General features: G+C 44.0%; 1 protein-coding gene across 3 annotated transcripts; it reads right to left on the bottom strand.

The window, feature by feature from the left end:
• Positions 1 to 3,775: 3,775 nt before the first annotated feature.
• LOC308530446 (uncharacterized protein) lies at positions 3,776 to 15,246 on the bottom strand. 3 transcript variants are annotated; one of them, XM_081107113.1, is made up of 5 exons: positions 15,139 to 15,246; positions 11,083 to 11,470; positions 10,342 to 10,504; positions 9,967 to 10,062; positions 3,776 to 6,101 (listed from the first exon to the last, which is right to left on the bottom strand). In XM_081107113.1, exons 2-5 carry the CDS (start codon positions 11,095 to 11,097, stop codon positions 4,780 to 4,782), a joined length of 1,596 nt encoding a protein of 531 aa, XP_080963239.1. In that variant the 5' UTR covers positions 11,098 to 11,470; positions 15,139 to 15,246; the 3' UTR covers positions 3,776 to 4,779. The 3 variants fall into 3 exon arrangements, with proteins under 3 accessions (XP_080963239.1, XP_080963238.1, XP_080963237.1); XM_081107112.1 differs by having other exon boundaries at positions 15,077 to 15,199; XM_081107111.1 differs by lacking the exon at positions 15,139 to 15,246 and adding an exon at positions 14,281 to 14,638.
• Positions 15,247 to 20,009: the final 4,763 nt, after the last annotated feature.

Here is a 20,009-nt window from a genome sequence, read left to right as displayed (position 1 = left end):
CAAGGCCACATCATGAATCCATCCCATTACGAGGTATATTGTAAGGGTGGTGATGGGGCTGTAATCCAGGATTTAGGGCAAAGAATGTCAGATTGAGGTGTGCATGAGGCCGCTGTTAAAATGCTATAGTCCTGGAAACCAGTTCAGTACTGGAGTTTCTGGTTTAGGGGATGTGGGATGTGACCAGGAAAATTGCGTTCATTTTAAGTGTCTGAGGCAGGAAGCCTGTCCATAATCAGAACCAGCCCTGTGCTGGACTTACTGGGGATCATTCTGTAAGTTATACACATGCCTAATCACTGTACACCTGAATCTAACATAATGCTGTATGTCAACTGTAATTGAAAATTTTTAAAAATATATTAAAGGATAAAAACCATCCTGGAATGTGTTCTCTCTCTCTCTCTCTCTCTCTCTCTCTCTCTCTCTCTCTCTCTCTCTCTCTCTCCCCCTCTCTTTCTCTCTCTCTCTTAAAATCTTCACCAGAGGATACTTTTCCATTGATTTGTAGAGAGTGGAAGAGAGAGGGGAAGATAGAAATATCGATGTGAAACACATCAATCGGTTGCCTCCTGCATGATCCCCGACCACTGGCCCTGGGGCCAGGCAGGAGTCTGCAACCCAGGTATGTGCCCTTGACCAGAACTGAACACGGGACCCTTCCGTCCAAGGGCTTATGCTTTACTTACTGAGCCAAATCGGCTAGGGGTGGAATGTTCTCTCTTTTTTAAATATTTTTTATTGATTTTTTTACAGAGAGGAAGGGAGGGGGATAGAGAGTTAGAAACATCCATGAGAGAAAGACATCAATCAGCTGCCTCCTGCACACCTCCCACTGGGGATGTGCCCGCAACCAAGGTACACGATCTTGACCGGAATCGAACCTGGGACCTTTCAGTCCACAGGCTAACGCTCTATCCAGTGAGCCAAACCAGCTAGGTTGGAATGTTCTCTTGATACACACATTATGATGGGTGACTCCCCTCAGCCCCTCAGTCTTGGTTCAAAATATATCCAGAAAAGCCTAACAGAGCAGGGCCAGAATACCACCCCCCATCCCATTACAACCTATACATTATTATAAATTAGTATCTATTGTTATCTTTCTTCCTCATAGGATTTATCACATGCTGAGATTGCACAATCCATTTACTGTCTCTCTCCCACCATTATAAGGTCCATAAAAGCCGTTCCTTTGCCTGCTTTGCTTACTGTTGGAACTTCAGTGGGTACTACAGTGTCCGGCACAATATTTGGTGCCTGAAAATATGTCTGAAGGAGTATAAATTACCCCAAAACCAGCATTTGAGATTAAATCCTGAAAGAGCCACCACATAGCAGAGCTAATTTCCATTTCTTTCCCCAAAGCAGAACTGTTTATAGTGTGGATCGTGGGAAACTATGGGACAGTTATGAGATTAAGGGAGAGTGCCCTGGAGAGCGAGAAAACCAGAGTCCCTCTCCCAGGAGAAGGAGAGGAAAAAGGAAGAAAAAGCACATGTCTCAATTCAGCAGGAAACAGTGGAGCTGGAAGCTTTGAAATGGTGGCAGCTCTTAAGAATGATTGATAGTCCCTTGGACAAATGCAAAGGCTTTGTTTGGCAACATCCCTTAAGGATCTCACACCCCATCTCCCACATTCTCCATTCTTAGAGACTAAGATTCTTGTCACCCTTTTTGCTCTATTTATTCTGAACACCTTTTTCTCTCCTGCTCTGCCCAGTTTATATTCAGTTAAGCTTTCTACTCACACATGATTTTGGGGGGGACTGTCCGGTCAGCCAATGTGACTCAGCGGCTGAGCATCCACCTATGAACCAGGAGGTTGCTGTTCAATTCCTGGTCAGGGCATATGCCTGGGTTGCAGGTTCTATCACAGGTGGGAGTCATGCAAGGGGAAGGCGATCAATATTCTCTTTCATCAGTGATGTGTCCATTCTTCTCTCTCTCTCTCCCTGAGGATAAAAATATATATATTTTAAAAAATAATTTGTGCCCTAGACTGTTTTTGCTTAGTGGATAGTGTGTCGATCCTTGGACCAAAGGTTCCGGGGTTGAATTCTGGTCAAGTACACATACCTTGGTTTCAGATTCCCTGGACCTGGTTTCTCTCTTTCTCTCCCTCTCCCTTACTCTCGCTCTCTGAAAAATCAATGGAAAAATATTCTAGGGTGAGGATTAACAATAACAACAAAAAAAGAATAATTTGTGGGGAGATAACTGTTCTTTTTTAAAATCTATTTTCACTGATTTCAGAGAGGAAAGGAGGCGAGAGAGAAACATCAGAGAGAAGCACACAGATAGAAACATCAATGACCTGCTGCCTCCTGCATGGCCCACACTGGGGATCAAGCCTGCAACCTGGACCTGGAATGGAACTGTGAACTCCTGGTTCATAGGTCCGATGCTCGACCACTGACCGACCCAGACTGGGTGAGACAACTGTTTTCTACAATTTTTTTATGAACCCTTTTCAATGGCTCATTCCTGTCAGTGACAAAAAACTCTGATTAGTAATTTTAGCACAATCAGTCACTTCCCAAATCAACATACAACTGGTTTTTATTTTTCTGGGCTGGGAAATATAGAATCATTTCAAGCAGTGCTCTCCAATGTAACTCCCTGGCATAATGCAAATTATGAGATTTCTCTGAGTAGCCATATTGTTAGCTACAAAGTTTTGTTCATTGTGCTGTCCGATGAGGTCGCTACTAGTCACACATATATGGCTACGGAGCACTTGAAACGTGCTTTCCGGCACCCTTAAAACAGTTTTTATTTGTTTTGTAAAGATGAAAAATTTAGTCACCAATGGGAACCAATGGAAGACCAGGAGGTGAGAGGGCAACAGAAGCTAGAGGGTCCAAGGAGGTGGGAGCAACCAGGAGAGCACTATCCTGGAGGAAGGGGATCCTTAGTATCAATGCATATATTCCAATGCATATTGGAAGACACCAGAGCCAGCCTGGATCCTGAGATGTTGACAGTGGCAACTCTGACTCATCCACCAGGCTCACCCTCCTAAGTGACAGCCAACTCTCCTTGCAGATTGGGGCTCAGTTTAAGCTGCTTCCCGTGAATGAGCAGATCTGGGAGCTGCAGACCATCATCCAGACAAAACAGCCAGTAGAAGGGACCTCATGTTTTCTGCAAATCATTTGCTCAGATTTGTTGTGGAAGAGAGATTGGATGAGCTGCCCTATAAAGAAGGCATGGCATATATGCATAATCCATGGACACAGACAATGGGGAGGTAAGGGCCTGGGGCAGTGGGCAGGGGCTGGCTGGAGGGGATCCATGGGGGGAAAATAGGACATATGTAATAATTTCAACAATAAAGGATTATTTCTTTCTTTAAAAAAATATTTGTATTGATTTCAGAGAGGAAGGGAAAGGGAGAGAGAGAAACATCAATGATGAGAATCATGGATTGGTTGCCTCCTGCACGCCCCCTACTGGGGATCAAGCCCGAAACCCAGGCATGTGTCCTTAACTGGTATTGAACCTGGGACCCTTTAGTCCCCAGGCCAATGCTCTGTCCACTGAGCTAAACCAGCTAGGGCAAGAATTATTTCTTCTTTTTCTAAAAATATTTTTATTGATCTCAGAGAGGAAGGGAAGGAAATGTCAATGATGAGATTGAATTATTGATCAGCTGCCTCCTGCACGCCCCACACTGCAGATGGAGCCCACAACCCGAGCATGTACCCAGATCTGGAATTGAAACCCTGACCTCCTGGTTCAGAGGTCAATCACTGAGCAACACCAGCCGGGTTTGAAAAATATTTTAATAATATTCTTATGCCAATTGCAGATCCCTCAGTACATTGAAACTGTTTCCTAATTGGTAAACTTTCTCTTACAGCCACAAATAAACCCAAATGGGAGTAAGTTTTTTGATCCTCTCTAGTTCGCATTTTGTTTAGTTTGCTTACAGTTCATGAGGGCTCCAATTACAGTGGACATATAGCATTATATTAGCTTTAGGTGTACAACATTGTGATAGGCATGACTATAATTTACAAAATGAGTTCTATTTAAATAAATTTCTGCTTCTATAAGCCACCCAGGCTATGGTATTGTCTTACCGCAATGAGAACAAACTAAGACCAGGCCCAGGGTGTAGACACTGACATACCCTTACACGATTAGCTGGTGTGTACAGGTGCCACTTAGAGATAAGATCACATGACTACCTGAATGCTGTCTCTGGGACACCATGACCTTCTTCTCTTTTCATCACTACTGCCTCTTCAGCTCCTGGAACAGAACCAGGTACAAAGGAAGTACTTGACAAAAACTCAGTATAAATAAATGAATAGACCCAATCAATATAAAGCTTCTGTTTCATAGGACCCTCTGTATAACATAAACTTCTTAAAGAGTTTAGGTAGACACGCCCATTTTCAATTAACCATTCACACTGGTCTGGGGAAACTGAATTGATAAATACGTGCACATATACCACTGATCCAGTATTAGCACTTTAGTGGTTTTCACTCATACCAACCTTTCAGATACAATTACGTTCATGTTTTCAAAATTCACTTATTACCTCCAAAGAGCTCCTTTTATTTCTTCAACTGACACAACTGACCCATTGATGTATGTGTTTGGGTTAAGATCAGAGTATGCCTTCATATCAGTGCATATATTTAACAGCAGGAGACTCGCATAACTTCCCAGTTTCAGCATGTAGACAATTTCTCTCAGGATATACTTTGCAACAATAACCTGAACTAGAATTTTTGGATGAAATCTTTGCACACAGGATGACACCTATTGGTTTCCTATGACATAGAATAACACATAATTGGTCACTGACGGTGAGACCACACTCACTGCATTCAGAAGGTTTCTGTCCTGTGTACCTCTGGCCTCAGGCTCACCCACAGTGACTACATTCCTGTTTGCTAGAGGCCCACTCATGTTTAATACTGTCGGAGGGACCACAGAAGGCCCCGGCATAGTCATCGTATCAACAAGATTTATCTCCTGCAGGACAGCACTGGTCTGTGATGAGCTGGGACTCTCTGAGCGAGGAAGTATCGCCTTGACTGGGCCACCACCATGAGTTGCTCTTGGGTGTATTTTTTTATGTGTCACAAGGGTAGACATGTAGGCAAAAGCTTCCCCACACGTGTTGCAGGTATAAGGTCTCTCTGCAGTGTGAATTCTTTGATGTTTAATGAGACTTAACTTCCGGGAAAAGAATTTTCCACACTCACTGCACACAAAGGGCGTCTTTCCTGTGTGAAATCTCTGATGTGCTATGAGATCGCCCTTCTGGATGAAGCCTTTTCCACATTCGTGGCATACATAAGGCTTCTCCCCCGTGTGAATTCGCCTGTGTACAGTGAGATTGCTCATCCGGATGAAGCCTTTCCCACATTCCTTGCATATACAAGGTTTCTCCCCCGTGTGAATTCGCCTGTGTACAACGAGGTCGCCGTTCCGGGTGAAGCCTTTTCCACACTCAGTGCATACGAAGGGTTTCTCTCCTGTGTGTGTTCTCTGATGTATACTGAGTAAGGATTTTTTGAGAAATGCTTTGCCACATTCAGAGCATTTATAAGGTTTCTCTCCTGTGTGCTTGCTCTGCTGTTCAGTGAGCATGAAGTTTCTGGAGAAAGCTTTCCCTCCCTCACTGCATTGATGTGGCTTCTCACCTGTATGAATGACCTGATGATCAGTGAGGCAAGACTTCTTCTTGAAGGCTTTCCCACAGTCACTGCATACGTGAGCCCTCTCTCTTTTCTGTGGTTTCTGAGGTTTGACGAGTTGGGACTCAGTGTTGAGGAGTTTTTGGCTTTCATGAGATTTTATTTCAGCCTGAAACTGTTCACCGTTAGCATGGAGGAAGGATTGTCCAGCTTTAGGATACTCAGGGGGCGTCCTGATTTCATAGTTTCTCCTCCGGTTAAGTAAAGAAAAATCTGATTTCATATTTTTTCCACATGAGTCAAACATATGTTTTTGTCCTAACAGAGAATGGTTTGTGCTCTCATGGGCGGTATTTTCACATGTGTTACGTTGATGCCATTGTTCTAGGCTTTCATTTTGTAAGTGTTCTGGCAGATTATCATCATGTTTACAGATTTCTAGGAAAGAACAGAACAATGAACCCATCCAACATCTTGAACTGGAAGAAAGGTAATAAAAAATTATCCTGATACATTCAGCCCAGCTGGCTTGGCTAAGTGGTTGAGCATCGACCTATGAAATAGGAGGTTTTGGTTCGATTCCCAGTCAGGGCACATGCCCGGGTTGCAGGCTCAATCCCTAGTAGGGGGCATGCAGGAGGCAGCCAATCAGTGATTCTTTCTCATCATTGATATTTCTCTCTCTCTCTCCCTCTGCTTTCCTCTTTAAAATCAATAAAATTGTACTTGTTACAAATTTCATGTTCAATGTTCTTTGGAAAACACAGTAATAAAAAGAAAGGAAAGGCAAAAGTTGAATATAAAAACAGGTTCTATGATGAAATATATATCTGTCTACTTCCGTAAGGATATGACACACATGCAGACTGTAAAATATAGGCAATTTATGGTATCAGCAGACACAGGAAAGGGCCACCTTAACCGAACTGGAGAGGGACAGACACTCCTTCCCCATTCCTCACTGCTGACTACTGCGTACCAACACGGTCCTAGGTTGGGGACACACAGACACAGTCCTCACATACAAGGGGCCTACACTGCAGTTTGATGAAGCCACTGAAAGGACAAAGACGTGCACAAAACAGCAACTGGTTGTGAAAACGGGTGGGAAGGCACAGTGGAGATCAGGGGTCCTCAAACTTTTTAAACAGGGGCAAGTTCACTGTCCCTCAACCGTTGGAGGGCTGGACTATAGTTAAAAAAAAAAACTATGAACAAATTCCTATGCACACTGCACATATCTTATTTTGAAGTAAAAAAAAAAAAACAAATCGAGCCATAACCAGTTTGGCTCCAGTGGATAGAGCGTCGGCCTGCGGACTGAAAGGTCCTAGGTTCGATTCCGGTCAAGGGCATGTACCTTGGTTGTGGGCACATCCCCAGTGGGAGGTGTGCAGGAGGCAGCTGATCGATGTTTCTAACTCTCTCTCTCTCTCTCTCTCTCTCTCTCTCTCTCTCTCTCTCTCCCTTCCTCTCTGTAAAAAATCAATAAAATATATTAAAAAACAAAAACAAATCGGGAACAAATACAATATTTGTATTTGCATGTGGCCCGCGGGCCGTAGTTTGAGGACCCCTGGTGGAGATGGAGAGAGGTGGAGAAAAACAAGTTACATTTTAAAATATATATTTTATTGATTTTTTTACAGAGAGGAAGGGAGAGGGATAGAGAGTTAGAAACATCGATGAGAGAGAAACATCGATCAGCTGCCTCCTGCACACCCCCCACTGGGGATGTGCCCGCAACCAAGGTACATGCCCTTGACCAGAATCGAACCCGAGACCCCTGAGTCCGCAGGCCGACGCTCCATCCACCGAGCCAAACCGGCTAGGGCACAAGTTACATTTTAGAAGCCAGGACTCTGTGGGCTCATTAGTGAGGTAGGCATGGCGGGAGTAAGGTGATAACACAACAGAAAGCTCCTAGCACCTGTGACTAACAACCTCCAGAACAGAACCCCTGATTTTGCAACCCAAATCCTTCTGCGCATCTCATCTCCATTAACGTAAATGAGAACTCCACTCTTCCCTGTAACCAGAAAAAACTTCTCAGTATCACCCTTCATCTGGTACTCTCGCTCACACACAGCATCTACCTCAATGATAAATCCCGCCTATCTTCCCTTTGAATATGTCCAGAATTGGACTAAAACCCCTTCCACATGTGGAAGGAAGTCCCTCTTTCAGACTACAGCAGTAGCCTTCTGCCTGCTTTTCCTGCTTCTCCCTGCCAGTGACTGTTATTTCTGGAATGCTCCCCACAGCCCACTCTGCTCCATTCACACCAGCTCCTGAATGTTTCTTCAAACACATTCCTATCTTTTCTTCTGCTGGCCTCTCTACGGGGAATCTTCTAACCCAGCAGCCTAATGTCCCTCATCTCTTGGCTCAAAAGCATCTTATCAGAGAGGAGTTCCCTTCCTAAAAGAGCAGCCCGAGCCCTAGCACCTATAGCTGCATTCTTCAGAATGAATTTTTTTAAAAATATATTTTATTGATTTTTTTTTTTACAGAGAGGAAGGGAGAGGGAGAGGGATAGCAAGTTAGAAGCATCGATGAGAGAGAAACATTGATTCAGCTGCCTCTTGCACGCCCCCCAGTGGGGATGTGCCCGCAACCCAGGTACATGCCCTTGACCGGTATCGAACCTGGGACCCTTGAGTCCGCAGGCCGACGCTCTATCCACTGAGCCAAACCAGCCAGGGCCTTCAGAATGAATTTTTATCACAGCAGTTTTCACCTCCTCCATATATTATTTGTGTGTTTTGATTCATTTTCTTACTCCTTCTCTTAAAATGAAAGCTCTTGGTATATTTGTAAGGTTTGTCTCACTACTGTTATGCCCAGCATACACTAGGTTATCTAAAAATAATTTGTAGAGGATAAAACAAGGAAGCAACAACAGGTATGGAACACAATGGGCAGCATTTTTGAAAAAAGATAAAAATCTATCTCTTTACGAACAACATATCATATCATGCAAATAACAGGAAGAAAAAAATTTTAACATAATTTTGATGGGTATTAGAGTTAACCAGGATTGAATGTCCTCATTCTATGGTGGGGAGAAAATGAAAAGTTTTAGGGAAGTGAATGCTACAATGGTAACATCTACAATACACAAGAACAAAGTTCAAAATTAGAAAATACACAAAGGAATTAATTTGAAGTCAGCAAGAGTATTATTTAGGCTGGAATGTACCTAGTTAGATGTTCTAGTTAAATCACATCATGAACAACAGATTCCTTTAGAGAGCGCTGTGGGTAGGGAACTGATATGATGGCTGGATGGCCAGGGGGGCAGGTGCACAGGAATGAAGGAGAACCTACACTTACGGGGGTTCTCTAGGAGGGACGATAATTCTAGTTCCTTGCCGTGACTGGGAGCTCATCGAGAGTTGCCATCGAGGTGAGTAAATTCCACAGAATAGCGTCTGTGGTGGATCACATTGGGGAGGTCGCACTATGGGAGTCTTGTGAGGGGAACAAAAGAAGCTTAGCTGATTAGAATGAAGAAAACTTTGAAGGGTTAGTGGTTCAGATGAGGAAATGGAAACCAGGATCTATGCAGAACCTCAGAGTGAAGAAAAAGAGAAGAGAAAAAGGAAAGGAAAGCACAGTGAGTCATTTCACTTGGGGACACAGCATCCAAGATGGGGTGGATGTGAGGAAAGCAATCAACATCAGTGGGGGCAGAAAGCAGCAGTGCTCAGAAGACAGAGAGAATTTTGTCACTGAAGGGCGGCCTTGGCCGGTGCAGTCTCATAGCAGGGGAGGTGGAAGGGTATGCAGAAGGGAAAGATGTGAGTATCCTGAAAAAAAAAAAGAACCATGTCCGGGGGGCATGGCTCAGTGGTTGAGTGACAACCTGTGAACCAGGTCACAGCTCGATTCCTGGTCAGGGCACATGCCTGGGTTGCAGGCTCAATAGCTAGTATGGGGCGTGCAGAGAGCAGCCGATCAATGATTCTCTCTCTACAAAGTGATTCCATCTCTGTATTCCTCTCCCTTCCTCTCTCTCTAAAAACAAACAAACAAACAAACAAACAAAATATTTAAAAAAGTAAAAACCATACAACCAAAACTCAAGGTGCAGATAAAGAGGGATCAAATCCCAGAAGAGAGTAAGGGATCTATTTTTCTCTAAACTCCTACAAACAGAAAGGGATATCTCTCTCACTGGGAAGGACATACACTGAGGCACTGCTCACCTATCCTCAAATCCCTTCACCTCTAAGCCCCTTCTCTGAGCGACTAGATAGAATGTGATTTCCACAGCCCCCCTGCGCTGGTTCTCACTCACCTGAACGGGTTCCACAGAGGAGTTCACCTGCCACTGTCCATGGTGCTTCCCTGTGATCCAACTTGGAAAGTACGTCAGGTTTGCTGGCCTCACAACCTGTTCACGGGGAATGATAGAAGCCTTAGACACACTGAATAGGACTTGGGGTCTGTGAAGACCATAGAATATAATATTTAAAGACTAAACAATTTTCACATTTCGATAGTAAAGGCTATTTTCTCAGGAGAAGGGAGAATATTCCTCTCTGGAGCCAAACAGAAGACTAAGATTCATCTACCACTTCAGAAGACCAGACATGCCAGAGCTTTCAGAAGCTGAGAATGGAAAGGCCACTGACTGAGGCCCATCGGACTGACACACGGGAGCTGTCCTCACCCACGGACACCAGGTGGCTGTAGGTCTCCAACATCACGTCCCTGTACAGGTCCTTCTGCTCAGGGTCCAGGAGCTGCCACTCCTCCCAGGTGAAGTCCACGGCCACATCGTGAAATGTCAGGGGTTCCGGTAACAACTCCATGCTGTGTAATGGTGTGATGTCCTTTAGATGATATGGAAGAAATGTTAGTTTTTCTGCTCATTTTCACTTTATAGACTACACATATAGCGAGTGGGGTTTTAATTTAGTATACAGTTGAATAATCACATGCCTATGGTGGAGAAAAGTAGTTTTACAGTTGTTCCTATGGAAAATAATACAACAATTAATAAACAATACAGCAATCAACTCTGTTTCACATACAACTGTAAAGCTACTCTTGGCCCACTTTGCATCTTATAATTGAGCATTCAATCATCCATGTGTTTATCCAATTATGTGTTTCTGAAATATGAAGAAGTTAAATGTTCTTGTTTCCTAGAAATACCACATTCATGTATTTGAGACACAATACAGAGTGTCCCCAAAAAATGTATACACACTTTCAATAATTATTAATTCCAGTGCGTTAAATCTGAAAGAAAGAAACATCAATTGAGCTATCAGTCTTAAAGTGTGTATACAATTTTTTTCGACACCCTAGATATATGTATACTTCTCAGATGAACAATGGTGGTTTTTATAGGCCTCTAGACATCCATTCAGGAAGACAGAAAATGATAAAACAAACCCAAAGTCACCTGATCTTGGAGCATTTTCTTCTGTTCTCTGAAAAGAGCCGGTGCCTTAGCCAGTTTGGCTCAGTGGATAGAGCATTGGCCTGGCGCCCGCAGAGTCCCGGGTTTGATTCTGTACAAGGGCACATGGCTGGGTTACGGGCTCCATCCCCAGTAGGGTGTGTGCAGTAGGCAGTCGATCAGTGGTTCTCTCTCATCATTGATGTTTCTAACTCTCCTCCCTTCTTCTCTGAAATCAATAAATTTTTTTTGAAAGAGCTGACAACGGGGAGGCTCTGACTTGGTATGTTTGGGTTTGCTTTAAATTTCTGATACCCGATTCTTCAACTTCTCCCGATTCTTCAAATTCCTCCTGTTTCATATGATTCTATTGCTTCTGATGAGTCAGAACCTGTGCATTAAGGAGAAAATTCAATGAGTGACATATTTGGTCTGGGACCCAGTGCCAACGTCCTCCTGTTCACACAATGCCCCCCATGTCCCTCCCTTCATTTGGTCTCCTAGAAGTATTCACTCTTCAGGTCCATAAAGCCTATATTTTAAAGTGGTGGAGGAATTCCTTTATCCTGTGGAATTTAAGTGATGCATTGTGAAAGATGATGAGGGAAAAACCATTGCAGGGGCAGAATAATTGTTCCTTCTATTCTAGGTTATTTTGCTGATCTAATAATTAAACTCATATCACATAGATTAATAAGGGAAAAACAATCAAAAAGGTTAATGACATGTATACCTCCTATATACATGGAAGCAACTCAGAAAAATAGAATTTTGGCCAAAATGGCAAACATTATCACCTGAAAAACAAACCACTGTTACCTAAAGTCAAAAAATGTTGGGTGGAGCCCTAGCTGGTTTGACTCAGTGGGTAGAGTATAGGCCTATGGCCTGAAGGATTCCAGGGGTCGATTTCAATCAAGACATATACCTGGGTTGCAGGCTTAATCCCCAGTATGGAGCGAGCAGGAGGCAGCCTATCATTGATTCTCTCTCATCATTGATGTTTCTATGTCTCTCTCCCTCTGCCTTCCTCTCCGAAACCAATAAACATACATTTTTTTTTTAATGCTGAGAACATCGTAACTATTAAAAAAATATGTTGGGGGTGAAGAGTCAGTTAGGGGAGGTTACTGGGAAAAGCACAGTAAGGAAGCTTAAGGCGGTGGTGTAGATATAAGTCCTGCTTCCTCCACTGATCCTTTAGGGGGGTTTGGTATAGTGAGGGAGACACCCTTACAGATGAAATTGCTCTGACAAATATAAATGGCCTTTTTAAGGGGTAACTTCTACTAGGTTTTCAGAGCTTCTCTCAGGGCTGCAGTTTCTTCAAGTCAACCAGCTTAAAATAACCAATACCCCACAGAGGTATGTTTTTAGGGTGGGAAATGCTCCCCTTCATACTCACGGAATTGGGTAAAACAGAAAATTGTCTCCGAGAAACGACTAACAGATTTTAACATATATAGCTGGCTAGAACTGCACTATGTACTTAAGCTCATTTCAAGGTAATTCAATCACTAATGATGGGAACTGGAACCACCACATTTGACTAAGATGGACCTGGACTTACTAATACACTGGCATATGGGTCACCTTATCGCAGGGATGGAATCTAAAATATAAAGGAGTTTTTGTTAGGAAAGAAGAATGCACTAATGCATATCAGGCAAATAAGCAAGTGTCCTTGAGTATATTCACCCATTAACTGCCACGCGTCCAAAACGGAAACCATACCCACATGCCAGGATATTTTGAATTTAACTAAAAAAATCAATTTGCAATGAATGTTATACAAATAAATATATTCCTCACAATTCGGGTGTTCTTGAATATTTTCAGTTGAAAATTCTCACGAAAAATGATTTTAAAGTTGGTCATGGCTGCCACTTAGGGAAAACCTTTTTTTTAATTCTTCCAAAAAAACATTTTTAATTATTTTTAAAATACACTTTATTGATTTTTACAGAGAGGAAGGGAGAGGATAGAAACATCAAAAATAAACATCAAAAATATAAATCTTTGTCTTACTATGTACCTTAGTTGCGGGCACATCCCCAGTAGGGGGTGTGCAGGAGGCAGCTGATCAATGTTTCTAACTCTCTCTCTCCCTTCCCCCCTGTAAAAAAACTCAATAAAATATATTTTTTTAAAAAGAGGTGAGTGCAGGGGTTGGCAAATATTTGCTGAAAGAGACAGATGAATATTTTCCAATTTGCAGACCCAAATGTCTGTGTCACAATGACCCATTCTGCCTTGGCAGGACAAAAGGTTCCACAAAGGATACATGACAAACGGGCCGGGTGTTGCTGGTATAGTCCCTGGGTCTCTAGTTCGTCAACTAATGGACTAAAGGTTAAAAAAACAGAAGGACTGGGAATAGTACTCTGGGCCCCAAGGCCTTTGGTCCCAACAGCAGCCAAGGTCTTAACCTTAATTAAACAAACATCAGAACTTCACCCTTACAAGCTCCTGGGGACCAGAGAAGAGACACTAATCCCACATCCTTCTTCTTTTTTTTTTGAATTGGAACTTGCTTTTTAAAAAATTTTTTTTTAAAATATGTTTTATTGATTTTTTTACAGAGAGGAAGGGAGAGAGCCAGAGAGCCAGAAACATCGATCAGCTGCCCCCTGCACATCCCCCACCAGGGATGTGCCCACAATCAAGGTACATGCCCTTGACCGGAATCAAACCTGGGACCCCTCAGTCCACAGGCCAACGCTCTATCCACTGAGCCAAACCAGTTTCGGCTGGAACTTGCTTTTAAGTGAGGAAGACATGCACTTGGGGGTGGGTGGATGGGAGTTCTCATTTGTTTTGAAATCCTAAATGAATGAGCATGATAAACTGTTACTGCTGGCACTGGCTTTACCCCAAGTGGCCAAGAGGCACTGTCTGACTCTCTACTCTTTTTTTTTTTTTTTTGACTCTCTACTCTTAAATCCCCTAACCCCCATCCTTTGCCTTTCCATTGACTTGGGACAGCCCTTGTAGACCTGCCAATCACAGTGGGAAGGCGGAGATCACAGTGCATGGGGTTCAAGCTCACATTGGGAGGAGCAAAGGGGAGCACCGTCCAAGTGAATCAGGTGCTTCCCTCTGCTCAAGTCCAGTTGTTCGCCATGGCAGTGCGCCCCCAAGCGGGCAAACCCAGGAGGTAGTGACGGGGTAGAGGTGGCATTCTTTCTTGCCCGCATTTACCTGCGCTGTTTGAAGCCTTCTGACCCATCAGGACCCAAAACTGTCTGATCACATGATTGGGCTGCCTGCGGTCTTCGGGGTGGGAGAGCCTGGCTGGCCCCCTGAGGATGGGTTTCTCTGGTTCCTCCTGGGGCCGGCGCTGCGCAGGACCCGCTCCTGGGCTGTGCGCACTGTGCCTCCCGCTGTGCCGGGGACGAGATGGGAAGGGCTGGCCAGCTGGCAGAGTGGGGGCTGCTGACCTCATCGTTTCTGGTTGGGCCTCCTGAGGATGAGGATGTGTGGGGGGGGAGGGGGGGAGGATTGGGCGGGGGAGAGGAGGGGATGGTGGGCAGGCTCTGGCCCTGCATCACAATGGACACTTTGGGAGATTTGCATTCCTGCCCGCCTTCTGCCGCCGCCTCCCAGCTCTCTGAGATCTTACGCGCCGCTTCCCCTCCTCCCCACTCTTCCTTCTTAACCAAATCCGGGTACGGACCTCCCTCGCTGAACTCAACATCCCTGACCCGCCTATCAAACCCCAACCTGAACCTGACACCGCCATCTCCCTAAATGCCTCCTGCACTTCTTGCAAGCGGGGTGACCTGCCGCACCCCATAGGTGACAGTCAGGACAGGGGCGTTATCTCTACAGACTCTTCACCTGGGCACCGACCCCGCGGGCACCCCGATCACAGATGCCTCTGCTGCCCTTCAAATACCTCAATTCCCGGTCCTACACGGGTCCCCTTAGCAACCTCGTCCCGGGTGCTCCTACCCTCCCCCTCCGACCCCGTGATGATTCCATGCACACACGTCACCTGTGCGAAACCAAACTCCAACTGTGACGCAAACACTTCCGAGGACAAGGGCACACACTCACCCGAGTTTTTCCTCAAACCCACCAGGACAGCACACACTGTGGGGTTTTCGCAAAAACGCTTAAAAACGCTTCAGCTTCTGCACTATTACGGCTCCCTCTACGGTGGCCGAGGAGGATCTCCGGCTTTTGAAGAAAGGCAGCAAACCCTTTTCAGTGGCAGTATGTCCGCGCCCACCCAGCGATGGCCCACGGGGGCCGCCATGTCGGGACACCTGCTCACCGTACAGATGTTACAGCTGCGACTTTGAGGCAAGTACTAGCCAGGGATGGCGGACAGGTGAGAAGCTGCTGAAATGATCTCCTTTACGGGCACTTGGACTCTTAAAAAACGGGTACATTTTGAGCGCTTCGTGATGCCAACACGGTGCGAGCTCAGTTGCTTTCAGCGGGCTGGGCAGAGAAGTGTATTCTCCTCTTTACATAGAATTAAACACAAAAAACCTTTCCAAAGGATCAATTAGGATTCTAGGTGGCAGCAGAGCAGCACAGCACAGGAGGCGCTCCTAGAAAGGGACAGCATTACACACCTGTTCGACACTCAGAGATCGCTCTAGCCAGAAAATATTTTGGTGTTGTTTTTTTTTTTTTAATATTTTATTGATTTTTTACAGAGAGGAAGGGAGAGGGATAGAGTTAGAAAAATCGATGAGAGAGAAACATCGATCAGCTGCCTCCCGCACACTCCCCACTGGGGATGTGCCCGCAACCAAGGTACGTGCCCTTGACTGGAATCTAACCTGGGATCTTTCAGTCCGCAGGCCTACGCTCTATCCACTGAACCAAACCAGTCAGAGCCAGAGAATAGTTTTTTAAGAACAGAAAGAATTTGTCCCGGCTGGCATGGCTCAGTGGATGAGCATCAGTCTATGAACCAAGAGGTCATGGGTTCGATTCCCAGTCAGGGCACATGCCCAGGTTGCGGGCTTGATCCCCAGTGGAGGGTGTGCAGGAAGCAGCCAATCAATGACTCTTTCCCTCTCACTTCCTCCCTGAAATCAATAAAAATATATTTAAAAAATAACAGAATTTCAGAAGCTAGTACAGTCTGAGGCTGGGCATCACCAACTGGAAAAGAGGAACTCTGGGAGAAGGCTACTAGTAAATTGTCACGGGGTGGTGGTGGGGGGGTGTGGGCGGCGTGAGGGGAGGACTCAAATAGGCCACTAAAGTGAGGGCAGCCGAAACCGGTTTGGCTCAGTGGATAGAGCGTCAGCCTGCGGACTGAGAGGTCACGGGTTCGATTCCGGTCAAGGGCATGTACCTGGATTGTGAGCACAGGATGTGCAAGAGGCAGCTGATTGATGTTTCTCTCTCATCGATGTTTCTAACTCTATCTCTCTCCCTTCCTCTCTGTGAAAAATCAATAAAATATATATATAAAAAAAATAAAAATAAAAAAAATAAAGTGAGGGCAGTAAAAGTCTGGAATCAATGGCAAGGGCAAACGGCAATCCATCCCATTACGAGGTCTACTGTAAGGGTGGTGATTGGGCTGTAATCCATGATTTAGGGCAAGGAATGTCAGCCTGAGGTGTGCATGAGGCCGCTGTTAAAACGCCCTAGTCCCCAGGTTGAGCACCACCTGGGAAGTCAAACTCCTCAAGCCAAGTGGCTGAAGTTGTTTTATCACAACAAAGGCCCAGTTTGTTCCATGAGAATGTTGTATAATTATTATCATTTTTTTGTTAATCCTCACCCAAGGATATTTTTCCATTGATGTTCTTAGGGAGAGTGTAAGAGAGAGGGAAAGACGAAGAGAAACACTTATGTGAGAGTATGTATGTATTTTTTCAGTTAAAGCCTTCAGAAATACATAATAAATTTGGACCAGGGGATTTGTAATTATTTAAAAAAAAAAAAGAGAGAGAAAAACACATAATGTTTACTCACAACATTTAATATCATTTCACACTTTCCAAATTCTATAAATTTTAAAATATATATACTACATAGTTATGCTTTAAGTTGCTACACACTGTACAAATAAAAGTTACGTTTTTAGGTACCCAAACTTATTTGAAACTTCTCAAAAAAATTTCTCCCCATGTTTTTAAAACCCTTCTTGTCTAGTCAAACAGAATACAATTTATCCTTCTCTATTATTATTGCCAAAATGAAGAAAAAAACACCTTTATTTTTGCTGATTATAAGTTATACATGCTTCTTAAAAATTAAACAATACATAAGAAAGGTTACCTGTTATCTAACCTCTAGGAAATTTAGCAATTAACACTTTAGAGTGTATTTCTCAAAACTTTTTTGATCCATCTATAAGCATATGCAATTTCCCTTTAACTTCTATTAAACCATCTTTTACCACACAGAAGTTACATTTTGTGTAATGTTTCTGGATTTGCGTCACACTTAGAAAGGCCTTCCCTAACAAAAGAATATAGAAAATCCTTCTATTAAATTTTTGCTTCCCCCCCCAGTTAATTAGAATTTTTATATTAAAAAAAATCAATAGTCCTGGATCCCAGATCAGTACTGGAATTTCTGGTTTAGGGGGTGTGAGATGTACCCGGGAAATTTGCACTCATTTAAGTTTCTGAGGCAGGAAGCCTGTCAATCATTAGAAGTAGCCCTGTGCTGGGTTTACTGGGGATCATTCTGTAAGTTATTCACATGCCTAATTACTACGTTGTACACCTGAAACTAATATAATGCTGTATGTCAACTGTAATTAGAAATTTAAAAAAATTAAATATTAAAGAAAAAAACTGCCCTGGAATGTTCTCTTGATACAAACATTATGATGGGTGACTCCCCTCAGTCCCTCAGTCGTGGTTCAGAATATATCCAGAAAAGCCTAACAGGCCAGTGCAAGAATACCCTTCTCCCCACCACCTATTACAACTATACATTATTGTAAATCACTATCTATTACTGTGCATTCTTCTTCCTCATAGGACTTATCACCTGCTGAGATTGCACAATCCATTTACTGTCTCCCTCCCTCCATTGTAAGGTCCATAAAAGCTGTTCCTTTTCCTGCTTTGCTCACTGATGTCACTTCAGTGGGCACTATAGTGCCTGGCACAATGTTTGGTGCCTGAAAATATACCGTAAGGAGTAAAATTACCCCAAACCCAGCATTTGAGATTGAATCCTGAAAGAGCCACCACATGGCAGAGCGAATTTCCTTTTTTTTTTTTCCAAAAGCCAAACTGTTTATGACTTTATGACTTGGATAGGTGGAAAAGTATGGGACAGTTAGTAAAGTGCTCTGGAGAGCGAGAGAACCAGAGTCCCTCTCCCAAGAGAGAGGGAAAAGGAAGAGAAAGCACATGTCTCAATTCAGCAGGAAACAGTGGAGCTGGACGCTTTGAAATGGTAGCAGCTCTAAGAATGATTGCAGCCCTGACCGGTTTGACTCAGTGGATAGAGCGTCGGCCTGCAGACTGAAGGGTCCCAGGTTCGATTCCGGTCAGAGGCATGTGCCTTGGTTGTGGGCACATCACCAGTGGGGGGTGTGCAGGAGGCAGCAGATCGATGTTTCTAACTCTCTATCCCTCTCCCTTCCTCTCTGTAAAAAAAAAAAATCAATAAAATATATATATATTTTTTAAAAAAAGCATGATTGCAAAAGCTTTGCTTGACAATATCTCTTAAGGATCTCACATTCCATCTCCCACATTCTCTATTCTTAGAGACTAAGATTCCTGTCACCCTCTTTACTCTGTTTATTCTGAACACCTTTTTCTTTCCTGCTCTGCCCAGTTTATATTCAATTAAAGTTTTTAATCACACATGACTGTCCGGGACTGCCCAGCCAGCCTATGTGGCTTAGTGGTTGAGCACAGACCTATGAACCCAGTTATGGCATATGCCTGGATTGAGGTGGGAGGCCTGCAGGGGGCAGTCATCAATTATTCTCTCTCATCAGTGATGTTTCCATCCTTCTCTCCCTTTCCCTGAAGATAAGATATAATTTGTAGGGAGACAACTGTTCTTTATTCCAGAGAAGAAGGAATAGGGAGAGAGAAACATCAATGATGAGTGAGAATCATACAGATAAAAACATCAATGATCTGCTGCCTCCTGCATGCCCCCACTGGCGATCAAGCCTGTAACCTGAACCAGGAATCAAACTGTGACCTCCTGGTTCATAGGTTGATGCTCAACCACTGAGGCACCCAGCCTGGGTGAGACACGTGTTTTTTTACAGTTCTTTACAATTGCCTTCCAATAGCTCATCCCTGTGACAAAAATCTGATTAGTAATTTTAATACAACCAATCACTTTCCAAATCAACATACAACTAGTTTTTTACTTTTCTGTGCTGGGAAATATAGAATCATTTCAAGCAGTGCTCTCTAGTATAACTCTCTGGCATAATGCAAATTAAGACAGATTTCTCTGAGTAGCCATATTGTTAGCTACAAAGTTTTGTTCATTGTGCTGTCACACAGATATGGCTACTGAGCACCTGCAATGTGGTTTAGGCAGGGTCGGCAACCGTTAGTTTAGGTCACCCTTCAAACAGTTTTTTTTGGTTTTTTTAAAATATATTTTATTGATTTTTTACAGAGAGGAAGGGAGAGAGATAGAGAGCCAGAAACATCAATGAGAGAAAAACATCGATCAGCTGCCTCCTGCACATCCCCCACTGGGGAAATGCCCGTAACCCAGGTACATGCCCTTGACCGGAATTGAACCCGGGACCCTTCAGTCCGCAGGCCGACGCTCTATCCACTGAGCCAAACCGGTCTCGGCTGAAACAGTTTTTATGTTTTGTAAAGATGCAAAATTTAGTCGCCAATGGGAACCAATGGAAGATCAGGGGGTGTGAGGGCAACCAAGGCTAGAGGCTCCAAGGAGGTGGGAGCAACCAGGAGAGCAACATATTGGCAGAGGGGCGTCCTCAGGCC

This window comes from Myotis nattereri, assembly GCF_964212035.1.
Source record: "Myotis nattereri genome assembly, chromosome: 15".
Taxonomy (NCBI): domain Eukaryota; kingdom Metazoa; phylum Chordata; class Mammalia; order Chiroptera; family Vespertilionidae; genus Myotis; species Myotis nattereri.
The sequence above is the reverse complement of the archived record's forward strand: the minus strand, read 5'-3'. Positions and strand labels throughout refer to the sequence as shown.

Bases quoted from the DNA above. Each gene is read 5' to 3' on its own strand.
- LOC308530446 (XM_081107113.1), bottom strand. The intron at 10,063-10,341 runs GTGAGGACAGCT...CCCCGTGAACAG, and splicing joins CAGCCACCTGGTGTCCGTGG to GTTGTGAGGCCAGCAAACCT. The intron at 6,102-9,966 runs GTGAGTGAGAAC...GTTCTTTCCTAG, and splicing joins CCTCTGTGGAACCCGTTCAG to AAATCTGTAAACATGATGAT.